Source organism: Akebia trifoliata, chromosome 15 (genome assembly GCF_017979445.1).
Source record: "Akebia trifoliata isolate Shusen 1 chromosome 15, ASM1797944v1, whole genome shotgun sequence".
In the NCBI taxonomy this organism is placed as follows: Eukaryota; Viridiplantae; Streptophyta; class Magnoliopsida; order Ranunculales; family Lardizabalaceae; genus Akebia; species Akebia trifoliata.
The window spans coordinates 25,447,158-25,465,415 of NC_141389.1; the positions used below are offsets into that span (position 1 = coordinate 25,447,158).

Sequence of the window (18,258 nt, forward strand, 5' to 3'; positions counted from 1 at the left end):
GTCTGCTCTCATTTTTAGCTAACATCGATGTTGTTATTTATTCGAAGATCACTAGCATTGATTCTAAATGAGTAGAGCTTTTGGAGGTTAAAGTCCTTATTTTAAATATATGAATTGGTGGGATATCTGAGTCAGGTCATATGGATAGCACACCTATGGCAAATCCGACATAGACCAAATGATATGATACAATGCAAACAAAAGTTCCTACATCCAAGGAGATATAGACCAGCAAATAAGTTGAACAAAATTTTTTTGGCTCACAGCCACATTTTTGTTGAGTTTGACACCTAGGGCTCTTAACCAAGCCATGCACTCACGTGGACACCTAACGTTGTTATAGGAACGGGAAACCATTCTGGGTTGCGACTCATAAAATATCATGATTGCACATCCTTCATTTAAGCCCCCAACAATAACAGTGAACATGTTTACATGTAACAAATTCCACGAGATCTTTGAGGCTCAAAACTGGTGCAGTATGATTTGATCCATTTGTATCATAGTGAACATGTATTTTCGTACAAATATTAATTTATGGTAGAATATATCTTCAAAGTGGTATTCTACTCATTTGTTGCACAAGGAAAGTTGAGTTGGATAACTTCTCAAATTATCAGAGTAGATGCACTCTTAATGCTAAATTACTAATTCATTTAATAATTTTAAAAAAAAAAAATCAAGGAAATCTAATTCTCCCAAATTTATAAAAAGTGCCTAACAGTGCCCCTTCAAAGTGTCACGATAACAACTTAGAACTTTGAGGGGCCAATGTTGGATAGACCTTTGTTTTGGGATTAGGACATTATAGAAAGCATGGATGCAGGACATGGTCAGGTCATTTTCCTGATCAGGATGTTACAGAGAAGATGTTTGTTAATTAAAAATATTTGTTAGAAAATTTATCCTGAGAAACCAAATTTTCTTGAAAATGTTGACCTTCTAATACATTTAGGAAAATGTCTATCAGGGGAGTTGGTTTTCAGTCAAAATGTTCTTAATTATGAAAATTAAATCATTTTCACACTGATTTTTTTGTGCAATCATGCCATCTAAACCCATTTCTTCATTTACAGAGAAGATGTTTTGTTAATTAAAAATATTTGTTAGTAAATTTATCCTGAGAAACCAAATTTTCTTGAAATTGTAGGCCTTTTAATACATTTAGGAAAATGTCATCGAGAGAGTTGGTTTTCAATCAAAATGTTCTTTTCTATGAAAATTAAATCACTTTCACACTGATTTTTTAGTGCAATCATGCCATCTAAACCCATTTCTTCATTTATTAATAGTGTTCATATTTGCTCTCAATATCGCGGAAAATAAATAAATAAAATCATTCACAACTCAGTACAATAAAACCTGCAGTGTCAACTCAGTATCCAAAATCTCTGTAAAAGGCTCACAATAAAGGATTTAAGGCTTGTATAAAGAAAAGAAAAGGAAAAAAAAAAATACTACTCAACCAGATTCATACACATTCAAAGCCAAGTAAGAAGGTCTTTTAAGACAGACCCTTTCCTATGTTATACGTGATGTGGACAAGGAAGATACCTTAATATCATGAAACCAAAACCATGTTTACGATGTTGGGCGCCAACTTCTCACCCAATCTGTCAACATGGCCACATTCCTACTTATATCATCGACACAATCGCTCTGTAATGCTACCACAATGTCCTCAGGATAACTGGCTTTTGCCTCCTCTAGTAACACATTGAAGATTTCACATTCGATATTGTTTGTAAGCTTCGTACCCATGTAACCCCTGCAGTATTTATACACAATTACACATTGAATCAACAATTAGTAGTCGAGGCAGCACTAAATTACAGGGAACATGAAGTGGTATGCAGTAACCCCACCTGTTAGTCAAACGATCATACAAAACGGAATTATTGGTTTGAAGGACCACCACACTGTCGAACCAACGTTCAGGAAAGAAATCACAACCGTGGTAATCCACAATGTTTCCACCTTCTTCCATCATGTCTTCGAGCTCATCGCAAACCTGCAAAACCATATACACTTGTTGATGTTGACCAAAACAAATCTTAATCACGCTTAATAATATCATGTACTTGTTGCATCGAAAATTCTACAATGCAGGTTTCATAGAGCAACTTGAAAGAAACTTTGCCTCTAGGAAAAAATAAATAAATAGATTTTATTTTATTATTTTTTGAGATATCTATCAAAAGATGAAAGAGTGACCAACAAAGAATATAGTATGAAGTTCTTCATTTTGGAAGTGAGATTCCAACATTTCCGAATTAAGGTTCAGAGAAGGATTAGCTCGATAAAATGTCAGAATGGGGTCTTGAAGTGGGAGTGGCACCCCTAATAGGAGGTTTCAATTTCTAATATACATTGCAAATGGGTATGATTCAAGACTATTATAAGGTTATTACTAATGCTTAGAATGGCCATTTTTAAAGCCAAGATTCTAAAACTCAAGCCGGACTCTTCAACAATCCCTTCCAAAAGCTCGAGTACATGAAGGTCAGACCTTGCAGAATTTTACAAAGGGTCATGATTTGTGATGCCCCCTCTGACATACACTCCCTGACATGGCATGGGCCAGAACCACAGATCTTTTTCCTTGGGATACACAACTGCACATCCCCATAAATATGTGCAGTTGTGTATCCCGAGGAAAACAGATCCATGGGCATATGGAAGCATATGTCAAGGGGGGGCGTCAGAAAATCACTATTCTTTTAGTAAAGATGGGTTACAACTTACAAAATTGAACTAAATATTTCAGTATCTTCAATGTTTCTAACTTATATAGGTATTCCAGTAAAGATGTTCCATCAGCAGTGCAAGAACAAGACAATAAGTTCAAAACACAAATCTTGAAGTTGTTGACTTCATCTTTGATCATCCAAACATCACAACTCGAAAAGGAACATGTACCCATATTTCTTTGAGTGGGAGGAACGACCTGAGTCAGAAAAGTCTTGGCTATCTGAGTTTGAAATGAAACAAAAAAGTCCCCCAAACAGTTGAGGCCATACATTACTCAAACCCAATGGAAGAATAGTGTAGATTCTGTACTAATGTGTGTTACATCAAAAGGGAATCATTGCTCCATCTTACTTACTGTGAAAAGCAAACAACATCAAACTCTTGATGTTTGTTATGTTAACAAATTGATTGGGCTCACACTACAGGATGTTTGAACCACATGAGAGCCCACGCACAAAGAGGATAATCCACTATAGAGGATGACTCATGAAGACCTTGAAGACTGGAATGTTGAGGTAATCAAGGGCATGTGAGTTTGGGACGTTTCAAACTCACCCCTATGAAATGAACTTTGGGAAAATTCACAACAATTCCCTATAAATTAATTGGCTATTCAAGTTTCTTCTTATTTAACAAAAATATATCTGCACTCATTGTCTTCTGCTTGACTAAGGAATATATCCAGACTAATTTAGAGCTAAAGAATAAGATGTAACGCTATAAATATGGGTATTGTAGGGTCGTTTGGGGTATAATTTGTCTAATTTGTATTTAGATACAAGAAAACAAGGAAAGTAATGTTGTATGTGCTATGATTGTGAAAGATGAAATCAGTCTTACGCCTAGGCCAGGTTCGATTAAAGGCACTTCTAAAAAACTCCAAATATGAGATCCTGGATAAGTTGCCTAGTGGGTTACCTCCTCTTTTTCAATAGACAAAGATGATGTTATTAGGAGAAGAGAGAGAGAGAGAGAGAGATGACCATCCTGAAATACAAACAAGGGAAAAACAAACTACACAAAGACCTGATAATCCCAATAAAGAATTCTAATCAACACCAATAAAAAATTCTTGGATCAAGTTTGCCAAACCTGCCCTACTATTGGATGAGTCCCAATCATTTTTATTTTTTATTTTTTATGGATAATGGATAGGAAAATAAAAAGAAAGGGAAGGTTGAAACGACCAACCCAAAAAAAGAAAAGACAAAGAAAAAGTAAGAGCAACTACTCTGAAATGTTACAAATACTATCTCAAAGGACAACAAAGTCCTCAAAAAACACCCATTTGAACTCTTTGAAGATCTTAAACTAGAAAAAGAGTAACTCAAGAACCGATAAAACTAACTCTTGGATTGATTAAATCTTCCATTCAAATACTCGAACATTTCTTTCTTTCCAAATACTCTACAAAATCGCAAAAGGGGTTAAACTCCAAATCAACTTTTTTGAATTACGAAAGCTCATCTTCAACTGGATGCATTCACTAAAGACTTCTTAAACCAAACCTAGAAGGCAAGAACCTATCCCAAACAACGAAAAGTAGTGGTTCCAAACATCCCTTACCACCTCGCAATGCAAAAGCAAGTGATTCGCTGTTTCTTCATTTGCAAAACACATACAACAAATGTTCGGGCCACAAAAACCACTTTTCCTCAACTGATCAATCGTTAGAATCCTTTCATTCACAGCTGTCCAAACAAAGAATGCCACCTTCAAAGGTACCTTCAGACCCCACATGGCAACAAATGGAAAATTAGGATCTCCACCCAAAACCAAATTATTATAAAACTCGTTTACTGAGAATAAACATTTACTATTGAGGGCCCAAACTCTCACATCTTCTCCACTCAGCCCCTTAGATACTAAGTCAAGAATACCCATCAATTATGTGATCTCCGGTAACTCCCTATCATTCAATGCCCTCCTTAAACCCAAATCCCTTGATACCTTTTTCCAACACACGAAAACTTGTCACGGGTGGGTTCTTTTTTCTAGAAACTATATGCAACAAGGGAAATAAATCCTCCAAAGGACTCACTGCGCTCCACAAATCTTCCCAAAATCTTACTTTGTCCCCCCTTCCAACCTTGAAAGTAACCCCCCTCTTTCTAAATTGAGGAAGAATCTTTAAAATGCCTTTCCACACACCGCACCCGTAAGGATTTTTAGCTTCACCTCTTTCCCATCAGAAAATATCATCCCCAAATTTAGCTGCTATCACTTTCTTCCATAATCCTTCCACCCCAAACCTCCATAGCCACTTCTCTAACAATGCCCCGTTCAAGCTCGCCAAAATTCCTAAAACCAAGACCCTCCACCAATCTCTTTAGAGTGCACATATTTTTCCAGTTAACCAAATGCAGTTTCCTTTTACATTCCTTGTCATACCAAAGAAAGTTCAAGAATTGAATTGATAAGTTCAAGAACTGTTGAACAAGGGTATACTTGAAGAATTGAATTGACAGGTTCAAGAACCATTGAACAATGTTATAATTGAAGAATTGAATTGACAAGTTCAAGAGCTGCTGAACAATGGTCTAATTTGTGATAGTCTAAGCTCATGTGTCGTACTCGCCCCTTTTAACACCTAAGAAGATGATTAATGGAAAATGTGTTCATAGTTGAGCCATCAACTGAATCACAGTCAAATATCATTTTCCCATTCGAAGGCTTGATGACATGTTGGCAAACTCCAAGATATTTTTAAATATTGATATTAAAAGCATACGATCAAAATAGAATCTACCCAAGCAGGGGCAGAGCCAGGATTTAACTCATGTGGGGGCAATGTAAGAGTGGAAATTTTTGTGTGAGGGCAACGAAGATTGAAATTTTTTTGTGGGGGCAACATAACAATGGAAACTGTTTTGTGGGGGCAACTAAGAGTGTAAAACAAATTGGGAGAGCAATAGCTCATTACTCCAAAGAAGGTTTGAAAATTCTTATGGGGGCAAGTGCCCCCATTGCCCCCACTCTAAATCCGCCCTTGTACCCAAGAGACAAATGGAAAAACTGCACGAAACTCGAAATGTAGCTATGAGTAGCTTATAATGCCATTCGGAATATCCAATGCACCAAGCACCTTTAGGCAGGTAATGAATCAAGCTTTACAACCCTTAAGTGGGATGTGCTTATGATTGTGTATTTTGAAGATATCCTCAAACATAGTGCTAACCTTGAAACAACACCTTAATCACCTTAGACAAGAACTTCAAATCTTTCATGACCTTGCACTCATCTACCAAAATTTCATTCAAGATTTCAATTCCATCATGACCATCTTCACTAATTTCTTAATGAAAACTACATTCATTTGGACCAAAGAAGTCAAAGATAGTTTTGAACTCATCATCCTTTAGTCATAAATAAGTATAGATACATTTCTTAGCCAAGAAGAAGATAACAACTCCAAAAATATTTATCCAACCAAGAAGAACTTGAATGAGCCAACTAATTTATAGGGAATTAGTGTTGCTTTTCTCAATGTTATCTCACAAGGACAAAGTTGCTCAGTCACGAAGTAACTTAGAAAGCAAACTTGGAATGGTTCCCAAACGTTCCAAATTCACACACACACTAGAAAAATCAATTTATCTATGGAACTTTAATATGATCGAAATTATTCACAGTTGTTCTGTTTCTAGGGTTTGATGCAAAAGAGTGAAAGAATTGTAAGAAAGAGAAAAAAATGAGATTAGGATTAGGGTTTGATAGGAAGGATAGAGACCAGATCTTCGTTGATGATGTGGCAATCGAACTCTTCGTCCCATCCATCGTGCAAGTTCTTTTGCTTCACTAGTTCCCCCACGTTTATGTGTCGAAGCTGAGTTGCGTCCGACAGCAGAGACGATGTGGTTGTCTTCCCTGTGCCTGGAGTTCCAGTAACTAAGATGTTCGGCTTTTGCCTGCTATTTTGCGCCATGATGAACACTACGCTTCCTCTGCTTCCCTTCGTCTCTCTCTCTGTCAAAACTCTACCACAAGGGCCTTCTTTTCGTTCTTTTTGAGGTTACGAAGAAGGGAGTTTTTTCGAAGGATAGTGTTAAAGGCACCCCAATTATTACCAAAGGCACCCCAAATCACAGCCAAATTGCTATCTATGGTGAGGAGATAAATTCCTCACCAAAAATCAACCCATTCTAAAATTTCTAACTTCATCAAAAACAATTTGTAGAATTGTTAATTGTTTATTTTTATTTTTATTTTTAATCACATTTGTTTGGGACCTAAATTTGTAATTCATATAAGACAAAACAAATTCAATTTGTAGAATTGTTAATTGTTTATTTTTATTTTTTTTTTAATCACATTTGTTGGGACCTAAATTTGTAATTCATATAAGACAAAACAAATTGACTATGATGTAACACTACCCATTACCATACCCCCCAAGGCTTTGAGGTTGAGACTATCTTTAATATTGATCAAACTACTAGGGCATTCTAAAATTCACCTAAGGGGGCAACTATTTGCACACACCAAAATGGCTCGACACACCTACTTAAGTGACTTTTGTAAAAAAATAATAATAATAAAGGGTAAATTGGCATTTCACCCTTTTATTTTGACTTATTGCACCCACCACCATCTATCGAATAAAAACCCCAACCCACTGTCTTCTTCTTCTTCTTCCTTCATTCCTTCTTCCCCCTCCTCTTCTTCTTCCTCTTCTTCTTCTTCTTCATAGTCATCTCCTTTTCATCATGAAAAATATGTTGAAGTCGGGCGATGAGTATGCTCCTCCTAGGGATGATTTTTTTGTTTTTGGGCCTACCAAGGGAAGGATGGTTTCAATAGAAATAATACTTTTAATGTCAATCATTAAGAGGAGGAGGGGTGTAGGGTTGTGAAATGGGTCCACTAATCCAACCCAGCCCATCAGAAAAAATAAGGGCCACACAGGTATTGTTGGGCTGAAACATTTCAGCCCATTGAATCTGGTCCAAGTTAGTGCCTAACAATTCCCAACCTCATCCGATCCTTTTATTTTACATAGGAGTTAGCTGTCGATATGGTTTTAAAACTCGATTTCATGTTTTGTCTCGTCCAGGCCCGATATCAAGTCATTTCGGACGAGTTTTCCGATACGTTTGAGTCATCTTGTTCAAAAAATTGTACGTGAAGTATTAAATCTCAGTAAAAAAAAAAGTGACTTGTGAGTTGGTCTCATTCAACTTCGATACTGAGTTAACTCAGGCAATATGTCTCAGTCTCGAACGAGTTTTAAAACCATGGCTGTTGGTGATTCATGGATTACTCATGTAAAAAAATGGGGAAGATTATTTAAAAAGTAAATTATTTTTTATTACTTATTAAAAAAACAATGATTTTTAACAATTTTTAAAAACAACACTAGCAAGGTCATTCAAACGCCTTGTTACGAAAAAAGGTCATTTGACCTCCTTGTTTGAGAAATAAAATTTTCAAATACCAAAATTATCTTTTGTTTGTATGTTACTTTGAAAAAAAAAAGATACTTTTACGTACAAACTTTCAAAACAAGGTCATTTGATTGCCTAATAATGAAAAAAAGGTTACTTGACGGTCTTGTTTAAGAAATCTCTTACTTTAAAACTAGGTTGTTTGACCATCTTTAAGAAATCTATTCTCATATTTATAAATGAAAAATAATCAGTAGTAACTGAAAATTGACCATTGCGCCGCGTCTTTTCATTCAAATTTCTACCCATTATTATAATTTTTTTCAAACTAGGTCGTTTGACCACCTTGTTTTAACTTTTTATTTTAAAAAAATTGAAAATAAGTCGTTTGACTACCTTGTTTCCTCTTTATTTAAAAATAAAATAAAAAATGAAACTATGTTGTTTGACAACTTGTTTAAATTTTTTATTTTAAAATAATGAAACTAGGTCGTTTAACCACCATGTTTTAAATTTTTATTAAAAAAAAAAAAATTAAACTGACGGTCCAATGACCTAGTTAGTATCTTTTAAAACAAAATTAAAAAATTATTTTTGTAATAAATAATAATTAAATAATTATTTTTAAAATAAATTTCCCGAAAACAAAAGATCCAGATTGTATAAACACAAAATCCAACCATTAGGAATTATGTGTATCATGATAATACAGGGGTAAATCACAACCGTTGGATTTCATGTTTACATGGTAGGGATCATATGTTTTTTCACGAGTGATGAAAACTTATTCATGGGGAAAGGTTGCATTGATCAAAAGACACATAGAGCCTAGATCTGGAGGTCCTCATTTAGGCTACATGGACTGTCACGTTAGTCTAAATAACACCTCAGCCCTCAAGACATTATGGTCTAGATTAGGTTTACAAAATAAAATTTAAAATTAATTTTTCTGTATAAGATTTAACAATTTGAAAGGGACGGGCACTAAACTTTGAAATTTAAAATTTAAATCTAACGGTGAAAATGTATCTTTTTTTTTTTTTGAGTTCTTAAAATTTATTCTCCACATCCTTGTTATTTTTTGGGTGTCACATAGACATTTAGTCCATATAGATAAGTGGTCCTTGCCATCCATATAATTTGAGTGCACTGAGACGGGCTCAGGCTTATCTATTAAGCCTTGATGGGGTTTAGGACTTGTCAAAGTTATGGTCCATATCTTATGAATGAATTTGATTTGATACTTATTAAACGTGTCATTGGATAAAAATGCAATCCGATAACATTAATGTCGAATACATTGATTATTTTATATTATTTTAATAATGGGGTTCATCGAAAGTTGGTTCAAAATGTATTTTCTTACTTAAAATATCAAAAACATATCATTTGACGTTTTTCTTATACATGTAAAGGCATTCTTATCGTTTTGTCAGAATCAAACAAGGCTCAGGATCAATATTGGGATCTCGTTCCTATAAAATAGGTTAGGTGTTTATGTGGCATGCTTTAGTTGGTTTTTCAAACACCTTAAACCCCTAATAAGTCGTTCATGCAACTCAATGTATTTGAATTCCAACCAAAATGTTCCACATACACACCTAACTTGGGAAGACATCTGAAGATGGCGGATGTAACAAACAGACCTCAACCCCTTCTACCACATTAACACCATTTGTCTCACTAATGGATGGTCACAACAGGAATGACTAGTGATCAATGAAACATGTGGCTCTAAAATATTTAGAGTTGGATTTTCCAAGTGGACTCACGGAAACAATGGATCTAGATTTGTAAATTAATAGAGACTAGAAGGTGGCATCTGCAAATGCATAATTATAAGGATTTACTAGTAATTTAAATAGTGATTAAAGAGCTTTCAAAGATTACATGGTAAAACTTTTTTAAATTTTTTTTGAAGATTAGATAAGTGGGATTGAAATTTTCTTAGTTCTTGACCAAAATGATGCTAACTATTAAGCTTAAGAGTCATGATTTTTTGAGATCCCCTTTGACATACGCTCTCTGACATGGCACTGGCTAAAATCATAGATTGTTCTCTCGGGATACACAAGTGTACATCTCCATAAATATATGTAATTGTGTATCTCGAGAAAATATATGATTCTAGAGCATACCACATCAGGGAGTATATGGGGGCACTAGAAAATCATTATTCTAAGTTTAAATATGGAAATGGGGACATTTACCACCACTCAAATTTTGATGTCTAACCACTTCAACTCCACCTTTTGTCGTTATAATAATAAATATATATAAGATGGGAATCTTTGTTTTATATCTGTCACCCTATATATATGTCTAATGATTTGTTTTCGTAAGAAAATATTAAAATGTACTTCCTTGGAAGCCCAAATTTGAGTAGGATAATAAAAGAATCATGATAAATGTACACACTAAAACATACAGACCACGTATGTGGTTTGTACGTGGCTCTCGTGGCAAAAGTATAGAATCATAGATCTTTTTTCTTAGGGATACACAAAGAAAAAGATTTACAATTATATAACCTAGTCATGTCAATCACGTATAGACCGCGCATTTGTCAACATGCCCTTTTTTGCATTTGTCAAAATAAAATGTCCTATAACCATGACATAAATTAATGATTTTCGTTTTGAGTGGAATCTGGAATCCAACCAATTAAAGCAACATGATCAAAATAACATTAGTCAAATTCCATGTCTTCCCATTAAAGTATTAAAGCGTCCCGAAAAAATAGAATAGTGTACGACACAACCATAATCGCTCATTTTATATATAATATACATTTAGATGTACATGCATTGAAGTTGCTTATCATATCTTAATCAATTTAATTGGGTAACTAAATGGGGGCCTTTATTTACAAATTTTTTTTAATAAAAATAATCGAGTATCTCTATGGACAATAGATTGGGCTTGTGTGATGTGCAACACCCGCACATCACACACACTAAGTAAGTGAGGGTACGCCTACGTAGGTGGCTCCTAAGGAATTCGGGTTCATACTGGATATCGAACTCACGAACTACAGGCATTAACTGCTTATCAGTCTGAAATTGCCATTGAGCCAATCCTTCGGGGGTTTTATTTACATTTTTCGTTAACATATAATAATTTCCTAGAATATATAACTACAAAAAAGAAAAAAAAATGTTTTAAGAAAACTAATTGTTTGAATAATGATATTAAAAAAACAAGCTTTTTAAAATTACCAGAGAAATAAATACTTAAAGAATTAATTAATATTATTTAACATTCACTCATTCTTTAATTAAACAAGTTTAAGAAATTCATCAATGTTAACAATGCTCGTCATTCTCTTTAGAAAAAATGTAAGAAATTGTATTTCAAAATTTTCTAATTGTTAAGAATATTTATGGATATTTTTATATTTTAAAATTATTTATTATCGGTTTAGACCAATAATACTCATTTCTTCTATCACAGGATTAATGATTTCTTAGAAAATATCAACTCTAAAATGTTAAAAAGATAGTATATTTTTAGTTAATTATATACATATGCAAAAATTTGCTCTATCTCACGATCCTCACTGATATAAATACTCTCATTTTTCTGTGTTCGTAGGAGGGCCTACAACAAAATTACTCCAACGTCCTAATTTCTAGTACAAGTGGTGTTTCAGAGAAGGAATTGCATACAGTTATGGCGTAATGCACCCTTGTATTTATAGTAGTTTCTGCCCTTAGATTTTCCTAAATTTTCGCCATGATTTTCATTTGAGTGGTTACACCTTCTTAGGGATTGTCTTGATTTTAGTGAAGGCAGTTATATATTTTCTATTTTGCAGGATTTGTTCAGAGCTCTACGCCTTTGAAATCTAACAAATCAACTTAATGGTAGATCAGATGATCGGTTAAATTATCATGTAGTTCGATTCTTTGACCAAAATTCTTCGAGATTACCACAAGTCGTTTGCTTGAGAAATATATATATATATATATGGGAAATGTTCAGCACCCTAAGTTTTACCACACACTTTAACAAACGTTTTTTGTCCTACATGGGTTAGAAGTTTTGGAATGAGCTGATTTTTGGTGAGGATGATCTCTATGATTAGAAGATCATCCTACCCAAAAATCAGCCCATTCCAAAATGTTTAGCCCCATATTTACACGTTGAAAAATCGTGGACCGTCCATTTTTTGTAAATCAATTTTGATGGGGTTAGAAGTTTTGGAATGAGCTGATTTTTGGTGAGGATGATCTCCTCACCATAGAGATCATCATCACCAAAAATCAACTCATTCCGAAACTTCTAACCCATGTAAGACAAAACGCGTTTGTTAAAGTGTGTGGTAAAACTTAGGGTGCCGAACGGGACCCTATATATATATATAATATATATATATAAATCAATAATACTCACTTATTAATCATTATAGAAAATATTGACACAAAAATATCAAAATGATAGTTGAGTTATTAGGTTGGAGATTGCTCTTTTACCATGTAGAAAAAAAATAATAATAAATTTAAAAAAAAATTCTACAATTTTCACTTGCAAAAGTGGAGAAACTTTAACCTAATAAACAAATCGAAAGGGATTGAACTACTGAGATTATAACTTGATCAACTTTAAATTGTGGACCAGTGCTGTTGCGCACGCGCGCTTCATATTGCAATTGTAGCAATGTCAATTCCAAGACAAAAGCGAGCCTTTTTAAGTGAGAAATTTAAAATCCGACCTTTCAAATATCATATAAAAAGAAGCGTCCCTGTCAAAATTACTTCTACTAGTGTGCATCCCGAGGAAAGAAAATCTATGGTTCTCTCACATGCCACGTCGGGGGAGTATGTAAGAGGAGGGAATTAGGTAATCACGACTGATTTCACAGTGATATGGCACAATTGTTTGAAAATGTATCTCGAGGTTGAAGTTTTTCGTTGTATTTTAATGGTCAGGATTTCGTAGCAACAATCACGTTCAACAAATGATCTACGTTGCAAATGTGCTATTGGACCCACCATTAACGAAACTTACTGAAAATACGAATTGGACAGGGCCACCATGCTAAACTGTTGCGCAAAGCACTTGATCACCAGTTGTACGTTCTCTTTGACCTTTGTTGGTTGGACATATCCTTTTCTTTGCAGTTTGATCCTGTACTCCAGATGGTCAGATTGTAACTCCTGACATACCCCCTATCTTTTGGCGAATATTAGTGATACCCCTATATTTTCAATAAGTTAACATACACCCTTTGCCATCCAGGGGCGGAGCCAGGATTTTTCCCAAGTGGGGGCTGTTAGCTCCGATTTTCTCGACAGATTATAAACCCTTTTTTTTTATCTCCTTATTGTGGTCCATTTCATCTCCAACACGTTTCTTATAGTCAGGAAACGTGACCCACTATAGATTTGGGTTGTGGCAATGAACCAAGACGTGGTCGAGTGCTTGATGGAAACTTCGACCAAATTTGGTTATAAATAACTTCATTTGATCCCCAAAACTTATACACTCTCTCAATCTCCTTCATTTGACATCATCTAAAAAGTGAATCAAAGTTTTAGAAGTGCCAATCGATACGCAAAAATCACAGCATAAGAGTAAAAATCAATGGCTAAAGGTATGTTTATTTATATAAATTTTGGGCATTTTCAAATTTGATTATCTTAATTTTATTTTTGCATTATTGAGAATCAATTTTTCAGATTAATTTATGATTAACAGGGGCAACTAAGAGTAGAAAAAATTTTGTGGGACAAGTAAGAGTGATAAAATATAGTTGTTGTGGCAATTAAGAGTGAAATTTTTTTTGTTGGGGCAATAGTGACAGATTTTTTTATCTGCCACTAAAATTTGTCGCAAAAGCTCACTAATCCATAGAATTTGAAAATTCTTGTAGGGACAAGTGTTCTAGCAACCCCCCACTGTAAATCCACCCATGTTGACTTAGACGTATAAAGACAAATAATGGAGCTAATAAGAGATTTAACTTACTTTGGAAATGATAAAAATACACTCTCATCTTCCTTGCAATTAACACGATTTGATGACCGAATATCTCTCAAAATATCAATCTTAAAAAGATGAAACTATCCTTTCTCAATTCAGAAGTTACTAAAGTGATCATTTATACAAAAAACTGTTATTGGCACCCCCAACTTGTAGTTATTACACACCAATTTATTAAATTACTTATCACACCCCAATGGATGATTAAAACACACTCTTTAAACATTACAAAGGTTTGACTCAAATTATAATTTAAACATTACAAAAATTTATAATACTTGTTCAAACAATTCTAGTTATTGCCGCCAATTATGATTAGGCTCATATAAATCCTAGACACAAAAAATCAAAATCTAGGAAAAACATGTGAGAACTTTTATTGGCATCCCAACTTTTACTTATTCTCAATCATACACTACTATTCTTTATTTTAAATTGGGTGTAATAAGTAAATGTTGGGGTGCTAATAACATATCTCTTATACCGTGTTGTACCATTATCACCTATGGAATGAACAATCTAAACATTAAGTTATAGAAAATCCATAAATATATTATACCCATAAGAGCATATTTAAATTAATAAAATAATAGATATTAGATTAGGATTACATGGTCAAGATCTTTTTTTTTTCCTCAAAAAATTCAGGAATTTTGATTAGGTAGAAATATAAATTGAGTTGATTCGATCAAGCCATCTTTTCTTGGACAAGTCAATAAAACTTGGTTGAATCAATCAATTTTGTGTAATTTTTTTTTTATTATAAAATAGTTAATTTTGATTAACTTTTAACCAACATTTTATGAATAATTATAAATTTTTTTATAGGTGTATATATATATAAGTTACACAAAATTAACATGTTATCAAAAAATACAAAAAATTGGTTGATTAGATCGAGTTAATTTTAAAAAATCTATTTAACTTGGTTTGTAATTCTCTTATTCTTATAACTAACATTTTATAAAATAATTGTATTTTTATAGGAGGATTAGAAGATATTTAATCACTAGATCAATTTTTTATATATATAAATTATTTAAAATTAACTATTTTATTAAAAAATACAAAAAATGGTAGATTTGATAGAGTTTTATTGACTCGTCCAAGAAAATATAACTTGATCGAGTCAACTCAATTTATATTTCTAATTAATCAAAATTTAATTCAAACATTTTGAAAATTTTTGAAAAAAAAAATAAATTTTGACTATGTAATCTTAATCTAATATCTATTATTTTATTAATTTAAATATATTTTTATAGGGGTATCTCTAATGTTCACCAAAATATAGGGATGTATGCCAAAATTACCCAATAAAATACGTAAATATAACTGTTAGAGATCACTAACCATCATGGTTTCAAAACTCATCTAAGCTGAGATGTATCATCCGAATTGACTCGGTATCCAAGTTGAAAGATACAAATACACAAGTCAGTTTTTTTTAACATGATTTAATACCTCATGTGTAGTCGAGATCCCGTGGACGACTCTAATGAATTCAATTTCATTGATCCAAAGTAGTTCCTAGCACTTCTTACCCCCGCGGTGGTGTGGTACCTGCTAAAATCACTCAGATGCTCAAATTAGAGAAGAAGATGAATAGTCTAAGAAAACTGGTTAGACCTTTGATCCTTCCAAAAGATCTCTTTCAAAAGTGCTTCTTATGCTATTTATCCATCCTAACTGTTTATAGGATTTCCCCTTTTATAAGCTATAATCATGGGGTATCTATCGACTCTGCAAAGTTATTTACCTAATCGAGATTTCTTGGATTGATCATACTAAATTGCAGAGATCTCATCTGGGATCTCTGGGATTGACGTGTGTGTATTTATCTTATGGTTATTCTACAACTAATCCTGTCATGTTTGGCTGACTTGGTCTCACTTAATGCTATGCTGCCCTTCTTGCTATGCTAGGGAGGTCTTTGCTCTACCTTGCCTCGCTTGAAGGGCAGTGCCTGTATGCTGACTTGCACCTAATACAACTTAATCGATTTAGACACGTGTACGGCTTAGATTAGTGCACAATTATTTTCCTCTATACCTCACATTTATTTTTGAAATTTTTGGACGAGACATCTCAAATGTATCAAAAAACTTATCCGAGACGACTCGGTATCTAGCATGGATGGGATGACAGGCTAAACCGAGTTATAAAACCACTAACCATAGTGATTTTTAGATCACAGGTCAGTACATTAAGAAATAGGACACGTGGGGACAAATAATAAAGGAGTGAGGTAACAACCCAACTCCTTGATGTACGAGAGTTCTGAACGGGCCACGTGCTTGTCAGTCACATTCACATCGAACTAAACTCTATAAGAACTTTTCCTTTTCCTATCTGCCAGTATGCTTTAGCTTGCTTTCCGTACAGACAGATCGTCATGTTATATCCAAATCATTGAATTATTTTTTCTCCCGATTCACGATGTGCTAAGGTTGTCAATTTAGCCCAGCCCACTAATCCGACCCGACGGGTTGAATTTTTTTTCAACCCATTAAATCCGACCCGACTAGTGTATGATTTCATTCATAGAATATTTAGAGTAGAATCGTGATAGTCGGACTTCCCCACATGGCATACTCAACCGACTCTCCTGACGTGAAAAGTTGAGGAATCATAGATATGTATATCTTGGGATACATAATAGCACTTTGTCATAAAAAAATGTATCTCGAGGGAATTATGTATCTTGAGAAGTACAGATCTACAATTCTCGAACTTGTCACGTCAGGAGAATTGATTGAATTTGCCATGTGGGGTAGTCAGATTATCACGACTCTTAGGACGATTTGATTACACATGAAAAAAAGGTTGGATTTTCATTTTTCTTGAAATATCGTATTTTGTATTATTTGATTGGATTTTTTTCCATTGAAAATAAAATTCCATTCTCATAAAAAAATCTAGCGATATGTTTACTTCATTTTCTTACGAGAAAACGTGAGAAAACAAAATTCACCCTAACAAAATCCTAATCTATTTTTTTATTTATTTTTCCCATCGTGATCACAATCATTGTCAACCTCTGCCACCATTGTCATTGACCACTGTCGATGACCTCTCTCTCTCCCCCCATTCCTATTCTTATTCCAGTGCCTGCCCTCCACCACCTCTCGCTTTCTCCTTTCTTCTTATTTGTTCTCTTACTCAACCATAATTCACCTTTGCACCACGTTGCTCTAACTCTGCGGGTTCAAAATCATTCTCTCTTGAGAGTTGCTATTGACAACTTAACTTTTACTTATAACACCTCAAATTCTTAAATTATGTATCACCCCAATTAAACATTAAAACTCACTCTTCAAATATTATGAAGGTTTGGCTCAAATTATAATCTCAACATTTTAAACATTTAGACCATTTGAGTCGTTGTTTACAATTAAGATTAGGCTCATATAAATTTTAAACTCAAAAAATAGAAATCTAGTGAAAAAAAAAGAAAAAGAATCATAATAATCTGACTCTCCCAAGCGGCATGTGACAGAACCCTAGATTTTATGTCTCGGGACACATATTCCCCATAAATATGTGTATCTTGAGGACATATCTATGATTCTATCACATGCCATATCATGAGAGTATTTTGAGTATGCCATGTGGGGGCTCAAAAAATCATTACTCAAAAAAAAAATCTCAACCATTTACTTATATCTTTATTTTTAAGAATAATGATTTTCTGATGCTCTCTCTGACATGCACTCCTATATATCCCTTGACGTGACATGTGCTGGAATCATAGATCTTTTTTCTTGGGATACATAACTCTACATATTTATGAGGATATGTAGTTGTGTATCCCGTGAAAAAAGATCTATAGTTCTAGCCCATGCTACATCATCCGCGTTGTATGTTAGAGGGGGGGTCAGAAAATTAGGACTCAATTTTTAATTAGGGTGTAATAAGTAAAATTTTGGGTGCCAATAGCAGCTCTCTTTCTCTCTTTCTTCTCACTGACCAGGATGGGCTCAATGGACTTTGGGCCTGAGGATGACGGTTTGTCCGGAGTCCTGACATCGACTTCTTTTCCCTCCAAAACCTGGTAGTAGTTGGAGCCTATAAACATAATTATTTGGTGCGTTTTTTCCACGAAGAAATAAATGTTAAAAATTTGAAATTAACAAAC

General features: G+C 34.0%; 1 protein-coding gene across 1 annotated transcript; it reads right to left on the reverse strand.

The window, feature by feature from the left end:
• Positions 1 to 1,313: 1,313 nt before the first annotated feature.
• Positions 1,314 to 6,752, reverse strand: AAK6 (P-loop containing nucleoside triphosphate hydrolases superfamily protein). Its single transcript, XM_086426485.1, has 3 exons — positions 6,482 to 6,752; positions 1,866 to 2,011; positions 1,314 to 1,768 (listed from the first exon to the last, which is right to left on the reverse strand). Exons 1-3 carry the CDS (start codon positions 6,674 to 6,676, stop codon positions 1,582 to 1,584), a joined length of 528 nt encoding a protein of 175 aa, XP_086282611.1. The 5' UTR covers positions 6,677 to 6,752; the 3' UTR covers positions 1,314 to 1,581.
• Between the last annotated feature and the right edge of the window lie 11,506 nt (positions 6,753 to 18,258).